The 25,194-nt window shown below is 36.3% G+C and overlaps 1 protein-coding gene across 4 annotated transcripts in view; it reads right to left on the bottom strand.

Moving 5' to 3' along the window:
- The window catches only part of EXOC6 (exocyst complex component 6), a 187,139-nt gene that overhangs the window by 54,135 nt on the left and 107,810 nt on the right, over positions 1-25,194 (bottom strand). For all 4 annotated transcript variants that reach the window (XM_004427834.3, XM_087432278.1, XM_087432280.1 and 1 more), the window contains exon 18: positions 6,794-6,973. In XM_004427834.3, coding sequence (XP_004427891.1) covers positions 6,794-6,973 — 180 coding nt within the window. The remainder of the gene's footprint in view (positions 1-6,793; positions 6,974-25,194) is intronic.

The raw sequence follows: 25,194 nt of genomic DNA, 5'->3' as shown, positions 1-25,194 counted from the left end.
GGAAAATGTATTCCAATAACAGCAGAAGCAGTGTTTAAAGTAACAAAACAAAATACACTATAAAACAAGCAAGCTGGCTCTGTGTGTGTTGCTATAATTTAAAGGCACTAATTTATCACATAAATGTGACTATCATTTTATTTTGAAGATTTATATATGAGTTCTTACATCCACACTAATCAAATAAATCCTCCTCCAAACTTTTATCTACCTAATCAAGTCGTCTAGGCAGCACTAAAATACTGAGAACTTTGGCAGTTACTAAATGTCTACTGAACCGGCAAATCTAGAAAACATCAGCTCTTTGACAGGGTTCGTTGCTATAGAACAGTTGTTCTCAAATTTTAAGCAAAAAATGCAGATTTCTAAGCTCCAGAAACTTTAGGTCTAGAGCCAAGCACTGGAATCTGAATCTTATTTGAGAGGATAAGCCACTATGTTTCCACAAAGTTTGCTACTACAGCTTAAAATAAATTACTCAAGGAAAGACTGCACACTAAATTATCTCACACCTAATCATTTAAATGTATTTTCTCCCCTAAGAAAGGAACAACAAGTCAAAGTAAAAACCAAATCATTGGTCTCAATTTAAACACATATAAGCTCCTGATGAAGTTCTTTACTAAATATATAGTACTGGCTTATTCCTTTAAAATATTAAGAATTAAATTAATTAAGTATTAATTCCTTAAAATAATAAAGATTAATAAAATTAAATTAAAATAGCCTAAGTACTGTTTAGTTTTTTAATTATCTAATTTACTTTTCAAATTCCAGTAATAAACAAATAAAGCTCTATTTATTTTTTTCCTTTTTTAGAAAAAGATATTTAAGCAGAAACATGGATTTAACCTTATTAGGTCAATGAAACTCAAAATCTATTTATTAGTAGCAGTTGAACATCTGGTACAGCCTACAATGAAGGTGCCCCTCCATGGGGGAAGCTGTCCTCTTCACCAAACACACAATGAGTAAAGGAGAAACCACAAGGAGAAATGGAGGAAGGAGACACTCAACTACCCAGGCCAATCATCCTAATTAACCCCAGTAAGCAGTGGGCTGGCAGCTGTATTAGCCAGACAATTCATTCTTCTGGAAGACTGGACCAGTCTCTAGATAATCTCTAAGTCCTTTCTAGATTTAACTTCCAATAAATTTTGTTTGGATTAGTATAATTATCCCACCACCACAGTTATTTTATTCAACTATTTTTACAAAATCTTTCAAAGTATATGTAAAAGTATTTTGTGAGATATATAAAGGCCACAAAGTCAAGATGAAATTTAGCTAAAATTTAGTAAGCTAGTTCATAAAAGTCACTCAACAACATTTAACATATGAACACCATGTAATCCATAGGACTTGTGATGCTTTCACCATAGTTCACATCATACCATTTTTACATGAGTTACAGTCAATAAACCGGATCAATGCTATTCATTACCATTATATATTTTTAAAATTAACGTCCAAACAAGAAAAACCGATTTGTAAGCATATATATACAATATATGGTTGTGTCTTCATTTGATAAGGAAAGGACTAAAACGTATTCAAAGCTGTCTACGCCACAATTTAAAAAAGACAATCCTCGGGCCGGCCCAGTGGCTTAGCGGTTGGGTGCACACGCTCTGCTACTGGCGGCCTGGGTTCGGATCCTGGGCGTGCACCGACGCACCTCTTCTCCAGCCATGCTGCGGCCGCGTTGCGCATACAGCAACTAGAAGGATGTGCAACTATGACATACAGCTATCTACTGGGGCTTTGGGGAAAAAAAAAGGAGGAGGATTGGCAATACACGTTAGCTCAGGGCCTGTCTTCCTCAGCAAAAAGACGAGGATTAGCATGGATGTTAGCTCAGGGCTGATCCTCCTCACAAAAAAAAAAAAGAAAAAAGACAATCCTCATATTTTTAATGCAATTCTTTCTGGTGTCACATAAAAGAAAGGGCAGTTAAAGTCTGTGATTGTACTGTCAACTATTCAAGTTCTCCTTCGCAGTTTTCAGTCAAGTAAAAGGACAAATAAACCCACACACTTAACTCAGAAAAAAGTGTGAACCAAAGAATAAACAATATAAAAAGCCAGGACTAAAAGACAAAATAAGGTGCCAGAATGAATTAAATCTACATTTAGGTTGGAACTTTACTTCTGTATGAAATAATGATGCTTAGAAACATGATATTATATATAGGGACCTTACAGATGATCTAATCCAATCACTTTAGTTCAAAGAGAAGGAAACAGGTTGTTCAAAATCAAGATGATAGACTAAATTAATGCATTTGCTTCCCATCCATTCTGAGACACAAGTGAAATAAACAGCACAGAAATCCAAAAAGGAATAAAATGTTTAACAGCAGAGAAAATAAAGGTATATAGGAGAATTCATCAAGGGATACTTTCTGGAAGACAGAAAGCAGAGGAAACAGAGAAGAGAAAGCCACTGACCATTTTATGCTACCAGGGAACTACAGTGGAGCTGGGAGCCAGTTGTGCATTAGAGGTGCAGAGTTGGCAGCTATGAGAGAGGAAAGAAATGAGAAATAGGATGGAAAATAGGGAAAGGAACTGAAGATTTCTGGAGCTGCCCCAATGGTCCCTTACCTACAGAGCACAGGCAACAAGAAGGGTCACTTACACATTTGAAATAGTAAAAATTGCTGATTCCAAGAGTACTAATTTGGGAATAAAATAATATTTATTTCATATACTAATCCGACTTCACTGGCATTAGCTAGCATTTGACTGTTAGCCACTGTAAGCACTGCACTCAAGATATAATAATTATTCAAATAAATATGCTTTATAGTGAGTATCTTTCACAATTAATAAGGAAAATTTTTAATGGCTGTATAATGCAAAAGTATAGAACTCAAAGCTAAATAATAGTGAGCTAAAAATGTAGGCATAAATACAACAAGAAAAAGAAATGAAAAGACATTAAAATGAAACTAATACTATAAAGGGCCTTAAAACAATAATAGAGGAAAAAGGGAGAAGAAAAGACAACACTAACATTTATCAATAGTAACTACTTTATGCCAAGCACCTTGCTAGGCAACTTTTTTTACACACTATTTTAATTTATCCTATGATAGGCCTATGGGAAAAATGGATTATGCCCATTTTGCAGAAAGTAAGAGGCTCAGAGAGGTTAAGCAGCTTTCCAGGATTCATAGCCAGTAAATTACAAATCTAAGGTTCAAATGTAAGTCTTTCTAACTCTGGAGTCCATCCTGTCCTCTCCTTACTTCAGCAGCCTGGCCCTCAAGAACAATAACAGATAAATGGGTTTATCTCAAATTGAGTCATAAAACAGCAAGTTCCCTTGAGGCAGATAATATATTTAGCAGGGCAGTGTAACATTTTGGGTAATGGGGAAATATCTGTCATTATTATAAACACTGCCTATTTAGCTTGCTATTAATTCCCACCGCCAGTAGAGAGCCTGGCTTCTCTGCTAGAACACAGGAAAACGCAGATGAATAGGTAATTTAGTATGGAAAAAAGGGAGCTCTTTACTTTTCCATCCTCTGCATAGGCTTGCACTGGCTGACTCTTAAAAGAATCAGGTGAAAGAAGTAATATACCAATTCTCTCACTCATCCAACCCTAGAGATAAGAGGTATTTAACGTGGACATTATTGATTGTCCTCCAAAACCTACAGCTTTCTACTGCTACCACAGTGTAGCAGAAAAGTGAAAATGGCAATGTTCTTTCCCTGGGCTCCATCAAAACCATTATCATCCACTAACTTCTATTGTTCTCATACCCTGTGAGCAGAGAAGAAAATTCTATTGGGTGGATTATAACTTTTCTGGAACCAATGGAACTTTTACTGGACGGTGTGGTCAGCAACTGCACATCATGACTATATTTGACTGAGGAAATAGTCTTTTGCAACAATGATAGGGAAACTATGCAATAAAGCTAAGAGTGAAGCTTTTAAACTAAAAGTGTTCTCTCTTAGGTACTTTTTAGGGGTGGGGAGTGAGAAAGTCACATTTATCCCACAGAATCTACTTCTGTCCAATTATCTGCACAACTGGCCAATCCTTGCACTATTTGAAAGAGTGGCCCTTGGTTTCACAGCTCCCATTGACTCTAACTCACGGCATTGTTCCTGAACACTGCCAAAATCAAGGATAGGGAACAGGGCCAAAACTAGCCCCACTACGTAACTCCTCTTGTCTATAAGTGGGATAGCTAGTTCTGCTTAAGCTGACTGACTTGGGACTGAATGTGATAAATAAATATCTTCTGAAGCTTCTTTGAAGGTTGAAGGAGTGCAGAACTGGCCCCTCCCTCTATTTGGGTCCATGGGTAACCTGAAACTAAGGACTTATTTTCAGGTTAAGACATTTAAGTAAAAATGGTAGCTTATACAATGCCATATATTGCTTAGAAAAATAATATATTTAATAACATCACCTCTGTTCTTTTGAAAGAAAACAATCTAGGTTAATATTTTATACAATTTCAGGGTTTCAGAGAATTAATACACTAAGCCATAATATAATCATCAACTCTAGCTAAAATTAACCAAAGTCAATAATTTAATATTTTTGCTTGGGAATTATGCTTTTAATTCATCCCTTGAGATCCCTTAAGAATATACTGTTGTTAGTATGGAGATTCCTCAAAAAATCAACGATAGAACTACCATATGATCCAGCTATTCCACTGTTGGGTATTTATCCAAAGAACTTGAAAACACCAATTTGCAAAGGTACATGCACCCCTGTGTTCATTGCAGCCTTATTCACGATAGCCAAGACTTGGAAGCAACCTAAGTGCCCATCAAGGGACGAATGGATAAAAAAGCTGTGGTATATATACACAATGGAATACTACTCAGCCATAAGAAATGATGAAATCCAGCCATTTGTGACAACATGGATGGACATTGAGGGCATGATGCAAAGTGAAATAAGTCAGAGGGAGAAGGTCAAATACCGTATGATTTCCTTCATGAAGTAGTAGATAATAACAACAATAAACAAACACATAGGGACAGAGATTGGATTGGTGGTTACCAGAGGGAAGGGGAGGGAGGAGGGTGAAAGGGATAATTGGGTACATGTGTGTGGTGATGGGTTGTAATTAGTATTTTGGTGGTGAACATGATGTAATCTATGCAGAAATAGAAGTACAATGATGTACACCTGAAATTTTTACAATGTTATAAACCAATGTTACTGCAATAAACAAAAAATTTAAAAAAAAAAAGAATATACTGTTGTTAGGGCCATGTTTTCTTTTCTTAGTTATGAATTATAATTTTCTTTATTTGGCCATGCCGTATATCTATCGTTAAATTTGTTGGTTTACATTGTATAAAAATGTATTTCCTTTATAGAAAAACCATGTTAGATGACATAAAAATGCAAAATGGAACACAAAGAGTCATCTTAAACTATGTAAAATATCATAATAGGTCACATAATAGGCCAGGAGTCTGCCATTCCCAATGTCACCAGAGTATGTCCTATGAGAAAGCAGGATTTCCCTTGAGGTGTCAGCCTCCAGAGGTGAGGCATTTACCCTAAACTTTCCTAACATATAACCTCTCTTAAGCCTACCCCAGTTATGCACAAAAGTCCTACCATCACCTCATACCAACCCATGAAGCAGATATTGCAACATAAAAACATGATGTGTGTGTATTTGTGTGTGTGTGCATGCATCCACATGTGTTTATTCTTGAGGATTGCTTTTGGCTGGAAGTATGGAGATTTATAGTGACAAAGTGAACCCAAATTAATTAAACAATTATTTAATGCATAACCATATGAGGAGCACTTATTTAGAAATTAGTTGATAAAAAAATTAAATATATATATGGGTTCTCTTTTTCAACTCAAGGACAGCAGTTAGGAATATAATATCAACCCTGGCTAAGCTTCTAGAAGTTCTTTGGCACAGATTCACTATTAAAATCTCCTTAAGAAATTCTGCTATGTATTTTTTAGAAACACCTTCCTTCAACTATTCTAATCTGCCCTTCCATGGGGAAAGAGTAAACAGAATAAGACTTTTTTTTTTTTTAAAACAAGTGAGACGACGGCTGGGGGCAGTTGGGTAGGCTCCAGATTAAATACGTTATTTTTTGCCTTCAGCTATCTCTTATCATGAGATAAAAAAGATCAATAAAATTTCTTCTTATTTTATTTGTTCAAAAACTACTCCATTCACATTTTAACAGTAATTCTATTATTTCTGAACATAGGTAATGAGAGCACGTTCATCCCATGCTTTGGTCTTTGTATTCCTCATCTGAAGAATCCAATGTTTCAGTCTATTCATCCCCAAATGTCCCTGTTACATCTTTTTTTCCCTTAATGTCTCATCAATAGATTGTTCAAGATGTATACAACCGCATATCAGGATAGAACAATGCCCCTTTTTACTTTTAATCTCTGGCCTAAAAATGTCCAATAATTTCTTGGCCTTTTCTAACTGGAAAAGCCATTGATTATATTGACTTGTATGAAAACTACTCTTATTAGAGTTTATTTCTATTTAAGTCTACACCGTCAATTTCAGGGTTTTGTTCTGGTTTTGGTGGGAAGAGAGTTGTAGTTATTTTGGTTAAAAAGTAAAACAAATGAAAACTTCAAACAACTGGTTAAGTTAGGATTCTTCACAAATTGATTTAAAATAATGGGAAAAAAATATTCAAGCCAGGAAGTTGGTTTAAACAAGTAAACCTCAAACTAAAATGGAATTCTAAAATATACTTTAGTAAGCAAAATCATAATACAATTTTTTGAAATTTTTTTATACTTACAGGCAAATGAGTGAACACCTGAAAGATGCTTCTCAAAAAATTAATAAGATCCATTAAGTAACCACTAGCTCTTCCATCTGGCTCAGACATTGTCCAGTCATAATCAGCAAGCTGAACAAATTCATCAATTTTTTGATTAAGTTTGGTATATATTTCTCCTTCTGCTGCATGTCGGGCATCCTGACAGAGGACAAAATAACAACAAAAAATAAGAAACAGATACAGAAGCAGATAATAAAACAAATTTTCTTCGAATTATAAATTTTATTTTATATTTTTCTTTGGTCTAATATTTTAGCCACTTATTTAAAGTCCAAGAATATTTCGTTTTTTGGCTGGCAGTACTCTATTTATTTGACTGGACATCACTTTTCTTCTTTCCAATCTCACTATCACCTTTTTCATCTTTATGTGGTAGGACACTTTATGAGTTATTAACTCTGAATGATTCTCACAGCTCTAAGAAGATCCTTAGAAGAACCAGAAGTTGTCAAGAATTCAGAAGACCACTCCCATTCACTGACTTGCTGAGGGAAATTAAATTGGATTACCACAGAAGAAATGGAATAGTTGCTGGTATGTTGAGTTGAAGAGGAAAAAAAAAAAAGAGAGAGAGAGAGTTAACTTCTCAGAGGAGGAAAAAAGAAATGAAGGAATTGATGCAAAAATAGCAGAGTAAGAATCTCCAAAATTCTTTCCTCCACAAAAGCAACAAGATAACTAGCAAAAATTGTCAAAATCAACTTTTCCAGAAGTCTGGAAATTAATTCAAAACTTGCAGCAATCCAGGCAGCATTTACTCATGAAAAACCACCAAATCTTGGTAAGAAAACAAGCTTTGTGGCATTTTAATGTCCCCTATTTCCATTCTACCCCCACCTCCTGGTCCACGGTACCCTTGAAAATCAACATCCCACAACTGTGGTGAAAACTAGCAGCCTATCAGCCACCAAAGGGGGCAGAATGGGCTTGGAGCTCCTTCAAAGCCACATTCCCAGAGAATGATCATTATTTGACCTATCTGGTGGTTCCCTGGATGACCCCACTTGCAGGGATGTCTTTATATGACCTAAATTGGGGCTTGTCCAGTGCAAAAAGCCTTTTCCCTGGGGGCGTTTGTTGAAAACAACTAGAGGCAACTGTTTAACATGACAGATGCCTTTGGCGGCGGATAACAGGGCACACAACAGGCTAACCAAAAAGCATAAAAGAAAAAACTGGGGAATAACATGTCCCTAAATGGCTTTGAAAAGCTCTGACATATTCCTGGAAATCTAGAAGGCTATATACACATGTAGGGCTGTGCACATGCTCAGGAAAGACGTAAGAAGGTTCTAAACTCCTGTTTCTGACTGACCTTGAAGCTCTGTACAAGCAGGAAGTGAAGGCTAAAGCACAGTTGTCAAATGCCTGAGTGTTGAAAGCCTGCCCCAATACATACACAGAGTTCCTTGGCAAAGACTGGGGGACTTATTGATTCCAGGCTTTTAAGGAAACCTGTTATCTAATCATTAGCTGGCCACTAAGCTAACCAAGCAGAGACTTTAGTGGCCACACATGACAAAGAATACAGACTTTACAGAATTAATTCAGAAAAGTCACAAAACAACCAACCAGCCAACTACCAGGAAAACACAACAAACCTTGGGGAGACAGGAGAATCTGATTTCCAGAGCTGCCACATTATATTATTTTAAATGTCCACTTTTCAACAAAATTTACAAGCTGCACAAAGAAACAAGAAACTAGGACCCATACATAGGGAAAAAAACTAATCAATAGACAGTGTCCCTGAGGAAGCCCAGACATTGGACTTAGAAGACAAAGCCTTTAAATAAGCTATTTAAAATATGTCCAAGGAACTAAAGTAAACCATGTCTAAAGAACTGAAGGAAAATATGAGAACAATGCCTCACAAAATAGAGAACATAAATAAACAGACAGAAATTAAAAAGAAAAAAAAAAAAAAACCACCAAATAGAAATTCTGCAGTTGAAAAGTACAATAAATGAAATGAAAAAATCACTACAGGGGCTCAACAGCAGATATGAGCAGGCAGAAGACAAAGAAGATTTGATCGACAATATAAACCAACTAGACCTAACAGACATCTATAGAACACCCAACTCAACAACAGCAGATCATACACTATTCTCAAGTGAACATGGAATGCTATCCAGAATAGAACACATTAGGCCATATAACAAGCCTTAAAAAGATGGAAATCATACAAAGCATGTCCTCTGGCCACAATGGAACTGAATTAGAAATTAAGACCAGAAGGACATTTGAAAAATTCGCAAATATGTAGAAATTAAACAACAGACTCAAATAAATAACCAGTGAGTCAAAGATGAAATCATGATCAAAATCAGAAAATACTTTGAGATAAATGAAAACAAAAAACACAATACCAAAACTTGCAATGAAAACAGTGCTTAGAGAGACAACAGCACTCTGATAGAATGGCATGAGAAATATTGGAGAACTGAAGACTATGCATTGCGGCCTTTGGAATCAAGGCAAAAGATCCCCATGCCCATGATTTTCTTTTAAAGGATCACATAAACCTGATACACATCACTGACTAAGAAGAAACCTAAGTATGATTAGTCATATATTATTTCTGAATACAATTTAACCTAATATATCATTTGTATCATGTCTATGAATAAGATCACTATAAAGACACTAAGATGAGTAAGACAGCTCCCACCCTCAAAGATCTCACAATCCAGGAAGAGATACAATATTACAAAACATGACTAGTGTTATATTAGAGGTTTAACAAAGAATCCTGAGTAAACAAAGGAGGAAATAATTACTACAATTGTCCCCTCTTATCCATGGTTTCACTTTCCATGGTTTCAGTTACCCATGGTCAACCACGGTCTGAAAATATTAAATGGAAAATTCCAGAAATAAACAATTCATAAGTTTTAAATTGCACGCCATTCTGAGAAGCATGTTGAAATCTCACGCCATCCTGCTTGAGATATGAATCATCCCTTTGTCCAGCATATCCATGCTGTATACGCTACCTGCCCATTAGTCACTTTAAGCCATCTCGGTTATCAGATCAACTGTCTCGGTATTAGGTTCGGTAGAGTGTGGTACCATCTGAGGTTTCAGACATCCACTGGGGGTCTTGGAATGTATCCCCCGTGGATAAGAATAAATGACTGTACTTATTTGGTAAAAAGCTTTGTAGAGGGATGTCATTTGAGTTGGAACTTTAAAAAATATAATCAGGAACCCTCACTTTGGTATTTTGGTTCGTGTGCCTTAAGAAATTTTCAAAAGAAGAACAGTGTAAGAAAAGGTAAACATGAACAATCAAAATGTACCACTTTCACATTTCAATGCTTTGTTGGCTCCCTCTCCGATTTTCACAACATCTAATCACTTACTACGCACTGCCACGTTGGGCTGAAGAAGACCAACTACTGGCAAACATCTTTCCATGTGCATGCCTGCCTTCACAGTAGGATTGGAATAGGAAGTCCAAGAAAGATTTTTCTTCTCTCCCCACTCAGAGGTCTAACACAAATTTGACACAGACAATAAAAACTTTCAATAGTATCTCTCCTCAACTACAGAAGAAAGTAAACACTACTTTAGATAAAACAAGAATTTAAGATAAGTTATGTTAATGTTATAAACTGAAATTTTAATGAAGCATAAAATATGGCAGTAGCAGAATGACTTCTGACTCAAAATAAAGTTATTTATAGCAACTTAAGCTATTAGTGTCACTCTACTAAAATTTCTAATGCAATGCAAATCTCTCAGAAAAATCTTATGATTGAGAAGCTTAACAGTGTTTATCAACAACACTATATCGGCCACTATAAATTTGGCACTCTGAGTAATGTAGGTACAAAATATCCACTAATATGGAAGCTCCATTAACACAGGAAGTTTGTGTCTGTTTTTGTTCACTGACGTATCCCCAATACCTAGAACAGTGCTTGCAACAGAGTAGGCAGTAGATTAAGTACTTGTTAAAAAAATCTGAAACATCGTTCCTGTCTTGAAGAAGTTTATAATCTAGTTGGGATAGAAAAGTACCACAAATAAAATAATCACAGAATGAATAAATATTAACAAATAATAATAATTAGTATATATTAGTAATAATTATTATATATTAGTAATAATTAGTATTGACTATATGTATAGTAAAAGTGCAGTGAAAAAGTAGAGATCATGTTGGGTTGGAAAGAAGGCTTAAGTCACTTGCTGTTCCAATTACTACTGCTGAGTAACAAATTACCCCCCAAATCTTAGTGCCTTAAAATAACAAGCATTTTATTATGCTCACAGGTTCTATGGGTTATGAATGCAGGTAGGGTACAGAGGGGATGATTTTGCTCCACTATATCTGGGAGCTCAGCTGAGACGACTTGAAGGCTGGGAACGAGACTCAAGAGCTGGAGATTAGAATAACCTAAAGGTTTCTTCACTCACATGTCTGGCACCTGGGATGGGTAGCCTCTCTACGTGGCTTGGCTTCCTCACAACATGGTGGCTACAGGATACCTGGACTTCTCACATGGCATCTCAGGCATCCAAGCATGTGTTCCATGCTTGGAATAAGGGGGAAACAACAGTGCCTTTATGTCCTAGCCTCAGAAGTCTCACAACATTATTTTCACTGTACTCCATTGGTTAAAGCAGTCACAAGCCTGCCCAGACTCAAGGGGAGGGGACACAGACCTCCATTTCTCAATGAGAAAGGTGTCAAAGAATTTGTGGCCATTTTAACAATCACCATCCTGCTAATAATGAATAATGGAGAAATGGCCTATAAAGAATATGGGCCAGGGGGTTGAGACAATGGGAAGGGGTTTGATTTCCACTATTTTATTTATCTTTGTATCTTGAGCAAATTACTTAACTTTTGTAAATCCTAGTTTTCTCATCTATGAAAATAGAATCATCATCACTCTCTCAGAGGGCTGTTTAGAGCATTATATAAGCTTCTGTAATTAAAGTATCTAACAGTACTTGGCACGCAGTTAGGCGCTCAAAAAAGTGTTCGTTTCCTTAAACCTACTAGTGTTGGGTACCTAGTAACGCCTAATAGATGTTTATTAAGTGAACTGCATGAACACAATTAGTATATCAGAATTCCAAGCCATCCAAATTGCCCAAGTTAGCTTAACTTACTGTAGTTATTTGCATGTGAGGGAGAAAACAAGTGGGTATTATTTTCACAGAAGGATTTTTTTAAACATGAAACAATAGGGAAATGGAAAAGGGGGTCATATTTAATGTGCATTAGCCATAACAGCATTAGGGGCAGTTATCTAAGAAGGCAAATGCTTACGGCCTACAGAACTACACCATACATCTTCCTTACCAATACCACTTATGTACCAATTTCTCAAAGCAATATAAAAAATGAGTATTTACCACTTTACATTTTGCCCCAGCATTCATCATCAGCCCCCTCTATTTCATGTCTCACTACCTTTACTGAATCTAGGCAGATTAATATGGATTACTATAGAATTGAAGCCAAACTGCAATTCCAGAAGGCAGCCAGATAAGGGAAGCCTAAAGCTCAGAACTGTATAATCATCCCATAATACTCAACCCACTTCCCTTCTATCACCAGGCAAAAACAACTTGGAGTCTGATTGCTCCTATCCTCTACTACATTCCCTATCTGCACTCAGACTGCTATATATGATTTCTCTTGCTTTTCTGAGATGTCTCTAATGTAGGCAGGAAGGGAAAGAGATGCCTAACAAAATTTTAATAACCAATATCAAGAGACTCCTCTCAGGGCCAGCCTGGTGGCATAGTGGTTAAGTTCACGCACTCCGCCCCAGCAGCCCGGGGTTCACGGGTTCAGATCCCGGGTGCAGACCTATGCACTGCTCATCAGGCCAGTCTTGGCGTGCATCCCATATACAAAATAGAGGAAGATGGGCACAGATGTTAGCTCAGGGCTAATCTTCCTCAGCAAAAAGAGGAGGATTGGCAATGGATGTTAGCTCAGAGCCAGTCTTCCTCACCAAAAAAAAAAAAGAGAGAGAGAGAGAGAGAAAGAGAGAGAGACTCCTCTCTTCCAAACTCACAGAGCTAAAGTACTTGGTGAAATTTTAGATTTGTTAAAAAATGGCTATTGTTTTAAGATCCTAATTTAAATCCACCTTTAAAATCAATGTTATACTTCTTAATTCTTCTTTTTACCATATAGAATTTTATCAAAAAAAATAAAGATGTTATTTCATATTTTCCTGGATTTTTTTTAAAGCAATATGGAACAATTAAAACATTAACCAAAAGTTGAGATGGGGAGAGGGATGATATATCTAGAAATTTTGAAGTCACGAGGGAAAACAAACACTGTATTTATCTCAAGGGAGAAAAATTATAAAAATGATGATGACGAAACCATTCACATTATAGTCGAATGAAGTCATTATAGCTATATGCTTTCTGGATAAAGTGATTCAAAAACCACTAATTTTCTGAAAAAGAACTAAGCAAAAATAAGGGAAAAAACAAAAACTTATTTATTAATTTTTGTTGTTACTATCTAAAACTTTGCTAATTAATCTACTTTTCTGAGGTGACACCAAGAGAAGGTTCCACTTTTTCCATAAACAATCCAGGTCAAGATAACTTTTCTCAACATGTTGAAATGAAATTTTGAGGAGAGGGTTATCTTATATTTTTAAAAGTTTATTAATGGGGGCCGGCCCAGTGTCGTACTGGTTAAGTGCGCAAGCTCCGCTTCGGCGGCCCAAGGGTTCACAGGTTCAGATCCTGGGCACGCACCAACACAGCGCTTGTCTAGCCATGCTGTGGCAGTGCCCCATATAAAGCAGAGCAAGATGGACACGGATGTTAGCCCAGGGCCAATCTTCCTTGGCAAAAAGAGGAAGATTGGTATCAGACGTTAGCTCAGGGCTGATCTTCCTCACAAAAAAAAAAAAAAAAAGTTTATTAATGCTTTCCACAGGCTATAATAGCAAACAAAGAATTCTCAGGGAGTCAGCAGCTGTGCTGTGTGAAAGAAAAATTTCAGAGAGCAGTTCTAGGCAGGAACATGTTTTAAAGGTAACAATCAAAAGGACTTTGCTAAGGACTAAGGATTCTGCTTAGTTTATAATCTAGACTAATATAATCATTAGAAAACATATGTACATGAACTGCATGAACTGACTCAATACATTTTATTTTTTAAAAAACAAGAGCAAGGAAAGAAAGACAGAAAAAGCTTTCATTGTAACTTTTCCTGTAATTATACACAGGGATACACTGAATTATTTGGTAATACATTTCTAAAAAAGATTATTGATTGTAATTTAGAAACTGTTATGAAAATTCGTATGGACTTCCTGGGGAGTTCTGCTACAGTTGAAACCAAAATACTCTCAATCCTTATGACCTCATCAGAAAGTCAGGAACATATCAACTAACTCCTAAATTAAATTTTAAAAGATTCGGCCTATAAGCAAACCAATAATTCCTTTGCTTTTAAAGAAACAGTGCCCTCTGAAGGCAGAAATGTATCTAACATAATATGAGAACTATTTTTTATTTCAATATATAAGAATTAAATGATACCATACTATCAGTGGTTTGCAACCACAGGTGTGCAACGGAACTACCTGAGGAACTTTTTAAAACATATACAGGCACAAACTCCACCCTAGACCTCCTGCACCATAAGTATGTGTGTTCTGAATAAAAGTTAAGTAGTAATAGCTAAACATTTTAGTAAACATCTATGATTTACTATCATCCATTCCCTCTTCTTGGAACAGTTTCCAAATACATTTTGGAAAATCACTCTGCCCCCATTCACAGCTCTATTTGGTCTGGATGGGACTGAACATATATCTAGCTCCCAGGATGGATTCTGATGAGTTTAAGTCAATTAGCAATTATCACCCACTTACTCACAGGGAGTTCCATAGCAGTTAGTGGAGGCACACACTCTCTCTTCCTTTAGATCACAGGGCATGATGATACGAAGTTTGGAACTGTGACCTGGCAACCATTCTGCTACCAGAAGGAGAGAATCTACAGCTGCTGGGTTACCATGTGCTGTCTGAAGATTAGGCCAAAATTGCATAAAGCAGAGTTGAAAAATGGAGGAACTCTGGGTCTTTAGTGACATCTCCTGAGCAGCTAGCTTCAGCCTCACATGAAATCTGCCCTATTCTTGGACTTTACTGTCACACTAGTTAATAATTTCCCTTTATTCTTTAAGACAGTCTGAGTTGATTTTTCTGTCAGTTCTTGTCAATTTTCTGTTTATAGCCCTGATTAATACAAGTACCTTATTTCAAACATTTTATTGAACATTCTAGAAAAGAAAAAAAAGTTCCATTTAATATTACTCATTTGGAGCAAGGGGAACACTTCTATGACACTTTTCTGAGCTTTAAAAATCTAAGCAGGAGATGACGTTGGAACTGCCAAAACGAAGGTGTCCTCCTCCCTAGACAATTTCTTCCTGCTCTGCTTCAAGAAATGATGCTCCAATAATCTATGATCCTGACCTAGAAATTTCTAAATGTTAGTAGCATATAGTATCCATCTTATTAGCCAATGTCACTAATGACCCTACAGACAGAGGGGGAAAAAGTAAAAAAACAGCAGATAACAGTAAACCGGGAAAACTATAATTAGTTATGATGGGGGAAGGAGTGTGATGGGAGCAGTTAAAAAGAAATACATCGAAGATAACTCTAGATTGTCCAGGAAAGGAGGCAAGAAAAATGGTGGTACCATCATAAAAAATTAGATAGGCAGAGAGAGGAGCCAATTTAAGAAATTACAATTTTTTATTTAGATATTTTAGCAGTCAGTGTAACAATTTATTCTTATATTTGGTACCTAAAATGAATCAAAAAATGAAAAAAAATTTGCTTGCCTATGCTTCAAATTAATTTAGTGGGATGGCTACTTTTCACTAGGGTTTTTCATTATATTACTGTGATTCAAAAAAAAAAGGTCGGAGGTTTTAGAATTTGTATTGTGCCTCATACACATGCAAATCATATATTACCACTTGATCAATAACACTCTGGATTAAACAAAGCTCAAGATCTGCTCCACTTGAACTAAGAATACAAATGTAAAAAGCCAAGGAAAGCTTATATTAATTAGAAGACTTGAAGTTTTCATAAAGTTCTAGAAATCTCTTTAAAATATTTTTCTTCATAAAAGAACACAGTCAACATGAAGTTTAAGTCAGGGATGCATAATCTCATAGTTCTCAAGTCAGCATGTCACAAATAGCATACTAAATGTTCCACTACAGATACAGGTTACTGTAGGAGTTATATTTAATTATACCAAAACAATTTCCATGGGGCAAATCCAAAGCACTTCTTCAGGTAACTAGAGTTAGATAAAGCAAGCTAAAGTATCACATAGAAAGCTATGGCCCAGATGAGAGATAAGCTGAAGACAGAAATTTAAGGAACCTGACACCAACTGCTTCAAAGAATTATATTTTTCCCAGAATAAACATTCAAAACACATGTAAACCAAATATGACTTTTAAATAAAATATGCATGCTTATTAACACATATGATTTTATATTCCTTCTTCTGGGTCATTGTATTTTACATTCAGGATCTCTGAACTTTCTGATCTTGAGCTTTCTAGCTTCTGTGAATGAGTTTCTAGAAGTTCCTCCCTTTCCTCATCTCTGCTGATTGCAACCCTATCCATGCTCCAAACTGATGCAAATACCCAAACGCCTTCATGGCCCAGGCCGGTAACACAAATGAGTATGGCAGGCAAGGTGACTGTGGCAGGCAGGATGATTACAGAGCATAAATCTCATCTAAAGGTATTCAAATTCAAAAAGCTACAAAACAAAATCAAATATGTCTACAGGACCAAATTTATCTACTTATTAACTGTAGTTATTCGTTTCTAGTTATCCGCCCTTTCCGATTAAAAAATTCTAGTGATTAAGAACCATTCTGTATCTTCTCCTCAGCAACTAGCACAGTACAACAAAAATATATTTTTGCTCAATAAACATCATTTAATATATCCTCCAGGCCAAAACTGACTATCAGTTTAGATGAAAATTTACAAGTAATTACTGCTTTGTTCACAGGAATGTCTTTTGGGACACAATCAAAGCCTTACTTTAGACAGGACAAAATATTTCATTTCTTGTTCCTTATCAAAGTACTAGAAAAACCTAAATTCATCATGGAGCCATGTGCTACCTACTCCACTTCTAGCGATACACAGGAAAGGGCAATATAGGTTTTCAGTTGGAATCAGAGTCGAGAATAATTCAAAATCCAGCTTCTGGATTATCTGGGATTGTTGTGGGTCTTCATAAATTGAATAATTTTCTAATTCTCAAATTACCTAAATCATCTCCTTTTCCTTTTTTAAAAGGTGGGTGCTACACTTTTACCTTTACAGTTTTCAGAGGCTTTTGTACCTTTAAAATGTTAAAGAATGGCTGGGGGCTTTGTAGTAGCATCTGCCACTTCTTAGGTAATCTAGGTTGTCCGTCGTCAGCTTTGCAAATCATCTGATATAAATAGCTTTTTTTTTTTTTTTTTAATTTTTTGTTTATTGCAGTAACATTGGTTTATAACATTGTAAAAATTTCAGGTGTACATCATTGTACTTCTATTTCTGCATAGATTACATCATGTTCACCACCAAAATACTAATTACAACCCATCACCACACACATGTACCCAATTATCCCTTTCACCCTCCTCCCTCCCCCCTTCCCCTCTGGTAACCACCAATCCAATCTCTGTCCCTATGTGTTTGTTTATTGTTGTTATTATCTACTACTTAATGAAGGAAATCATACGGTATTTGACCTTCTCCCTCTGACTTATTTCACTTTGCATCATGCCTCAATGTCCATCCATGTTGTCACTAATGGCTGTCTTTCTTTGCTTCTTATGGTTGAGTAGTATTCCATTGTGTATATATACCACAGCTTTTTTATCCATTCGTCCCTTGATGGGCATAGGTTGCTTCAAGTCTTGGCTATCGTGAATAAGGCTGCAATGAACACAGGGGTGCATGTACCTTTGCAAATTGGTGTTTTCAAGTTCTTTGGATAAATACCCAACAGTGGAATAGCTGGATCATATGGTAGTTCTATCCTTGATTTTTGAGGAATCTCCATACTGTTTTCCATAGTGGCTGCACCAGTTTGCACTCCCACCAGCAGTGTATGAGAGTTCCCTTCTCTCCACAACCTCTCCAACACATGTTGTTTCCTGTCTTGTTAATTATAGCCATTCTGACGGGCGTGAGGTGATATCTCATTGTAGTTTTGATTTGCATTTCCCTGATAGTTAGTGATTTTGAACATCTTTTCATGTGTCTGTTGGCCATCTGTATATCTTCTTTGGAGAAATGTCTGTTCAGGTCTTTTGCCCATTTTTTAATTGGGTTGGTAGTTTTTTTGTTGTTGAGATGCATGAGTTCTTTATATATTTTGGAGATTAAGCCCTTATCAGATGTATGGTTTGCAAATATCTTCTCCCAATTGTTAGGTTGTCTTTTCGTTTTGTTGATGGTTTCCTTTGCTGTGCAGAAGCTTTTTAGTTTGATGTAGTCCCATTTGATCAATGGAATAGAATCGAAAGCCCAGAAATAAACCCACACATCTATGGACAGCTAATCTTTGACAAAGGAGCCAAGAACATACAATGGGGAAAAGAAAGTCTCTTCAACAAATGGTGTTGGGAAAACTGGATAGCCATATGCAAAAAAATGAAAGTAGACTCTTACCTTACACCATACACAAAAATTAACTCCAAATGGATTAAAGACTTGAATGTAAGACCTGAAACTGTGAAAGTTCTAGAAGAAAACATAGGCAGTACGCTCTTCGACATCAGTCTTAGCAACATCTTTTCAAACACCACATCTGACCGGGCAAGAGAAACAATAAATAGCTTTTTAAAGTACTCCTCAACCATTTCCTTCCCTATTCTATTTCTGCTTTCCACCACCTTTATAAGAGGCACTTGCTATGATTAACTGATTACTGATGATAAATTACAGAAAAACAGAAAGCTGAGCACTTTAATGTATCAATGGGATTGAGGTAGTCTATAAATTTTGTTGATCTCCCTCTTTTGCTTATAGAACTGAAAAATGCTTTTGTTTTTTGTTAGCTTTTATGTTTTCAGCATAGTAGCATCCCCACTATTTACTTTTCTGTATAATTGACCTAATTATTCTATTCAATAAATATTTAAGCTTTTGCTTTTTATTTTCTTCTGGTTTTTACCTTTTAGGATTTTATCTCGTTCAAATGTATTAAATCAGCTGCAGGCCTAAAACTGCTTTATGCAGCCCTCTCTAATGGGAGAAGATAAGAAGAGGAGAAGCTGGTGGTAATGGATGACAAAAGAAATAAATCTTACATGTATTGCCTTTAAAAAATGACAATGGAGTTGCACAAACAAAACAAGAAACTGTACAAAGGAACACTCCACCAATAATACAAAAGACTATACACAAAACATATAAGTAATCAGAAGTTGAAATGCAATTAATCAGTCAAGAAGTAATCTTGCAAGTGTTCTGGCAAAGCAATAATAAATCAACTTCATATATGTAATAGAACAATTATAATTTAAATGAGAAATTTAAAAACTTACTAATACTTTACTAGTTTTAAATGTATGATTATACCAGTTTATGAATTTATATCTTTACTACTAAAAACTAAATAAACATAAATTTTATTTTACTCATACAGTAAACATCTCAGTTATTTAGAGGTCACATATGCAGTCAATAACCAGAAAAAAGCAAAAAAGTCTCTGAGCAGCCAAAATTGATATTACAGTTCACGCACCAATAAATAAGTTGTAGTAAATTCTATAAAGGAATACTATACCGCATTGGAAATTCAGTGATGCTGAATGAAAGAAGCTAGACACACAAAAACATATACTCTGGATGATTCCATATAAAGTGAGCTCAAAAACAGACAAAACTAACCAGTGCTGTTAAAATCAGTGCATATTGAGAAGAGATAATGACTGGGAGGAGGGATAACGGAAACTTTTACAACGCTACTAATGCTTTATTTCTTTATTACACGGGCGAGTTCACTTTTTTTTTTCAATTTAAATAGAACTTATTTTTTAGAACAGTTTTAGGTTCACAGCAAAATTGAGGGAACAGTACAGAGACATCCCATATACTCCCTGCCCACACATTCATGCAGTCTCCCCAACTATCAAAATGCCCCACCAGAGTGGTACATTTGTTATAATCGACCAACCTACATTGACACATCATCATCATCCAAAGTCCACAGGTTGCATTAGGGTTCACTCTCGGTGTTGTACATCCTATGGGCTTGGACAAATGACACGTATCCACCTTATACTATCATACAGAGTAGTTTCACTGCCTAAAAATCCTGCGCTCCTCTATTCATCCTTCCTGTCTCCCCCAACCTGTGGCAACCACTGATCTTTTTACTGTCTCCATAGTTTTGCCTTTTCCAGGATATCACATAGTTGGAGTCATACAATATGTAGCCTTTTCAGATAGGCTTCTTTCACTTACTAATATGGCATTTAAAGTTCCTCCATGTCTTTTGATGGCTTGATGGCTCATGGCTTTTTAGTGTTGAATAATATTCCTCCGTCTGGATGTACCACAGTTTATTTATCCATTCACTTACTGAAGGACATCTTGATTGCTTCCACGTTTTGCCAATTAGCAATAAAGCTGCTATAAACATTTGTGTGGGTTTTTGTGTGGACATAAGTTTTCAACTCATTTGGGTAAATAACAAGGAGTGTAACTGCTGGAATGCATGGTAAGAGTACGTTCAGTTTTATAAGAAATTGTCAAACTGTCTTCCAAAGTGGCTGTACCATTTTGCATTCCCACTAGCAATGGATGAGAGTGCCTGTTGTTTCACATCCTCACCAGCATTTGGTGGTGTTAGTGTTTTGAATTTGGGCCATTCTAATAGGTGTGATGTGGAGCATATTTTCACATGCATATTTGCCATTTGTATATCTTCTCTGGCGTGGTGTCTGTTCAGGATCTTTTGTCCACGTTTTAATAGAGTTCATTTTCTTACTGTTGGATTTTAAAAGTTCTTTATATGTATATTTCGAATAACAATCCTTTATCTGATATGTCTTTTGCAAGTATTTTCTCCCAGTCTGTGGCTTGTCTTCTCATTCTCTTGATGATGTCCTTCACAAAACATAAGTTTTTAATTTTAATAAAGTCCAGTTGATCAGTTATTTCTTTTATGGATTGTGCCTTTGGTGTTGTATCTAAAAAGTCAATGCCTTCCAAAATTTTCTCCAACGTTAACTTCTAGGAGTTTTATAATTTTGCATTTTACATTTAGGTCTATGATCCATTTTGAGTTAATTTCTGTGAATAGTGTAAGGTCTGTAACTGTAATCATTTCTTTGCATGCAGATGTCCAGTTGTTCCAGCACCATTTGTTGAAAAGACTGTCTTTGCTCCATTGTATTGCCTTCACTCCTTTGTCAAAGATCAGTTGAATATATTTATGTGGGTCTATTGCCAGGCTCTCTATCCTGTTCCATTGATCTATGTGTCTATTTTTTGGCCAATACCACACTGCCTTTATAAGAAGTCTTAAAGTCAGTAACATCAATCCTCCAATTTTGTTCCTCTCCTTCAATATTGTGTTGGCTATTCTGGGGCTTTTGCCTCTCCGTATAAACTTTAGAATCAGTTTGTCGATATCCACAAAATAACTTGCTGAGATTTTGATGAGGAATGCCTTGAATGTAAAGAACAAGTTGGGAAGAACTGACATCTTGACAATATTGAGTCTTCGTATCCATGAACATGAAACATCTCTCCATTCATTTAATTCTTTTTTGATTTCTTTGATCACAGCTTTGTATCTTCCTCATATAGATCATATACATATTTTATTAGGTTTATACCTAAGTATTTCAACTTTGATGCTGCTAATGTAAATGGTACTATGTTTTTAATTTCAAATTCCATTTGTTTGTTGCTGGTTGCTATGGACATAGTGAGAAGGCAGTCATCTGCAAGCCAGGAAGAAAGTCCTCACCAGAACCCAATCATGCTGGCACCCTGATCTTGGATTTCCAGCCACTAGAATTATGAGAAAATTAATTTCTATTGTTTAAGCCACTCAATCTTGTATTTTCTTACAGAAGCCCTAGCTGACTAATACAGATATTGGTACTGAGAGTGAGATGCTGCTGTAACAAATATCTAAAAATGTGGAAGCAACTCTGGACCTGAATAATGGGTAGAGACTGGTGGAGTTTTGAGGTGAATGCCAGAAATATGGATGTATTAAGGACAATTCTGATGAAATCTCAGATGGAAATGAAGAACATGCTATTGGAACCTGGAGGAAAGGAGATTTTTGTTATAAAGTGGCAAAGAACATGGTTGAATTATGTTCACGTTCTAGTGTTTCGTGGAAGACAGAACCTCTGAGCAATGAAACTGGATATTTAGCTGAGGAGATTTCTAAGCAAAGTGTTGAAGAAGTGGCTTGGTTCCTACTGACTGCTTACAGTAAAATGAGAGAAGAGAGAAATGAATTGAATAAGGAATTGTTAAGCAAAAAGGAATCATAACTTAAAGATTTGGAAAATTCTCAACTTGTCCACGTTACAAAAAATGAGAAAGTGTGTTTGCAAGAGAACACCAAGGGTGTGGCTGGACTATCAGTTGATAAAGAGATCATGGAATTATATGAGCAGAAACACTGCCAGTTTGAAGGGAAGGAGATGGACACAAAAAAAAATGAAGGAAGGCTGTCGGACTTTTTTTTTTGTGAGGAAGATCAGCCCTGAGCTAACATCCATGCCAATGCTCCTCTTTTTGCTGAGGAAGACCAGCCCTGAGCTAATATCTATTGCTAATCTTCCTCCTTTTTTCCCCTTTTTCTCCCCAAAGCCCCAGTAGATAGTTGTACATCATAGTTGCACATCCTAAGGCTGTTGGACTTCTTAGATCCTGCAGGACCGAACCACAGAGCTATTTGCTGTTAACTATGCACTATTCTTTAAGACAAGAAAAGAATTACCACTAAGGTAATTCAGAGATCATCAGAGCTGCCTCTTTGGTTCAAAAAGGTGGAGACCACTGTCTCAGTTTCAATAGGTCAGAAGGGAGCCACGCAGAGCCTTGTGGGTGGGCCCCCTCCAGGCAGAGCTGCAGAGGCACAACCCCCGCCCCAGTGAGTCTAGAAGGCAGAACATCAAACCAAAGAGAAATAGTCTTGGGCCTTAAGATCTAATGCAATTTGCCTTGCTAAGTTTTGGACTTGCTTGGGACCCATCACCCCTTTCTTCTTTCCTATTTCCCCCTATGGGAATGGGTATGTCTATCTTATGCCTGTACCACCATTATATTTTGGAAGCACATAACTTGTCTGGTTTCACAGGTTCACAGGTAGAGAGGAATTCTGCTCACGGTGAATCATACCTGGAGTTTCACCCATATATAATTTAGATGATATTTAGATGAGACAGGATGTGAAACCTTAGAGTTAATGCTGAAACAAGTTAAGACTTTGGGGGCTCTTGGAATGAAATGAGTGTATTCCGAATGCAAGGCAGAATGTTATGAACTGAATTCTGTCCCTCCAAAATTCATGTTGAAACCCTAACTCCCAATGTGATGGTATTTGGAGATAGGGACTTTGGGAGATAATTAGGTTTAGATGAGGTCACAAGGGTGGGACCCTCATGATGGGATTTATAAGTGACCTTATAAGACCTTATAAGTGACCTTATAAGTGACCTTATAAGAAGAGAAAAGAGACACCAGAGCTCTCTCTTTGCCATATGAGGACACAGTGAGAAGGTGGCCATCTGTAAGCGAGGAAGAGAGTCCTCATCAGAACCGTATCTTGCTGGTACCCTGATCTCAGACTTCCAGCCTCAAGTACTATGAGAAAACAAATTTTTGTTGTTTAAGCCACCCAGTACATGGTATTTTTTTTATGGCAGCCTAAGCTGACTAACGCACTGGTAAATAGGAAAACTGTTGACTTTTGTACATTACCCGTGTATCTTGAAACCTTGCTACGGTTGTTAATCAGTTCCAGGTTTTTTTTTTTTTTTTGGATTTTCTACATAGATAATCATGTCATCTGCAAACAAAGATGGTTTTATTTCTCCCTTCCTAATCAGTATATCTTTTATTTCCTTTTCTTGTCTTATTGCATTAGCTATGACTTCCTGTATGATGTTGAAAAGGAGGGGTAAGAGGGGACATCCTTGCCTTGTTTCTGATCTTATTGGGAAAGCTTCAAATTTCTCACCATTAAGTATGATGTTAGCTGTAGGTTTTTTGTAGACATTCCTTATCAAGCTAAGGAAGTTCCCCTCTATTTATAGCTTATCGAGAATTTTTGTCATGAATGGGTGCTGAATTTTGTCAAATGCTTTTTCTGTTATCTATTGAAATGATCATGTGATTTTCTTCTTTAGCTTGTTGATGTGATAGATTATATTAACTAACTTTTGACTGTTGAACCAGCCTTGCATATCTGGGATAAATCCCACTAGGTCACGATGTAGAATTCCTTTTATAAATTGTTGGATTTAATTTGATAATATTTTGTTGAGGATTTTTACATCAATGTTCACAAAAGACATTATATAGTTTTCTTTTCTTATAATGTCTTTGTCTGGTTTTGGTATTAAGGTAATGCTGGCCTCACAGAATCAATTAGGAAGTATTCTCTCTCTTTCTATCTGAAAGATATTGCAGAGAGTTGGTATAATTTCTTCCTTAAATGTCTGGTACAATTCACCAGGGAACCCATCTGGGCCTGGTGCTTTCTGTTTTGGAAGGTTGTTAATCATTGATTCAATTTCTTTAATAGACATAGGCCTATTCAAATTTTCTATTTCTTCTTGTGTGAGTTTTGGCAGGTTGTGTCTTTCAAGGAATTGGTTTATTCATCTAGGTTATCAAATTTGTGGGCCTAGAGCTGTTAATAATATTCCATTGTTATCCTTTTCTTCCTTGACCCATGTGTTATTTAGAAGTGTGTTGTTTAAACATCAAGTATTTGGGGATTTACCAGCAATCTTCCTGTTATTGATTTCTTCTTTAATTCCATTGTGGTCTGAGAGCAGCCACTGTATGATTTCTGTTCTTTTAAATTTGTTAAGGTGTGTTTCATGGCCCCGAATGTGGTCTATCTTGATGAATGTTCCATGTGAGCTTGAGAAGAACGTATATTCTGCTGTTGCTAGATGAAGTAGTCTATAGATGTCAACTATATCCAGTTGACTGATGGTGTTGTTGAGTTCAACTATGTCCTTACTGATTTTCTGTCTGCTGGATTTGTCCATTTCTGATAACTGGGTGTTGAAGTCTCCAACTATAACAGTGGATT

Source organism: Ceratotherium simum, chromosome 6 (genome assembly GCF_057802395.1).
Source record: "Ceratotherium simum simum isolate JZ-2026a chromosome 6, ASM5780239v1, whole genome shotgun sequence".
NCBI classification, from domain to species: Eukaryota; Metazoa; Chordata; class Mammalia; order Perissodactyla; family Rhinocerotidae; genus Ceratotherium; species Ceratotherium simum.
This window is presented reverse-complemented; position numbering and strand designations above follow the sequence as displayed.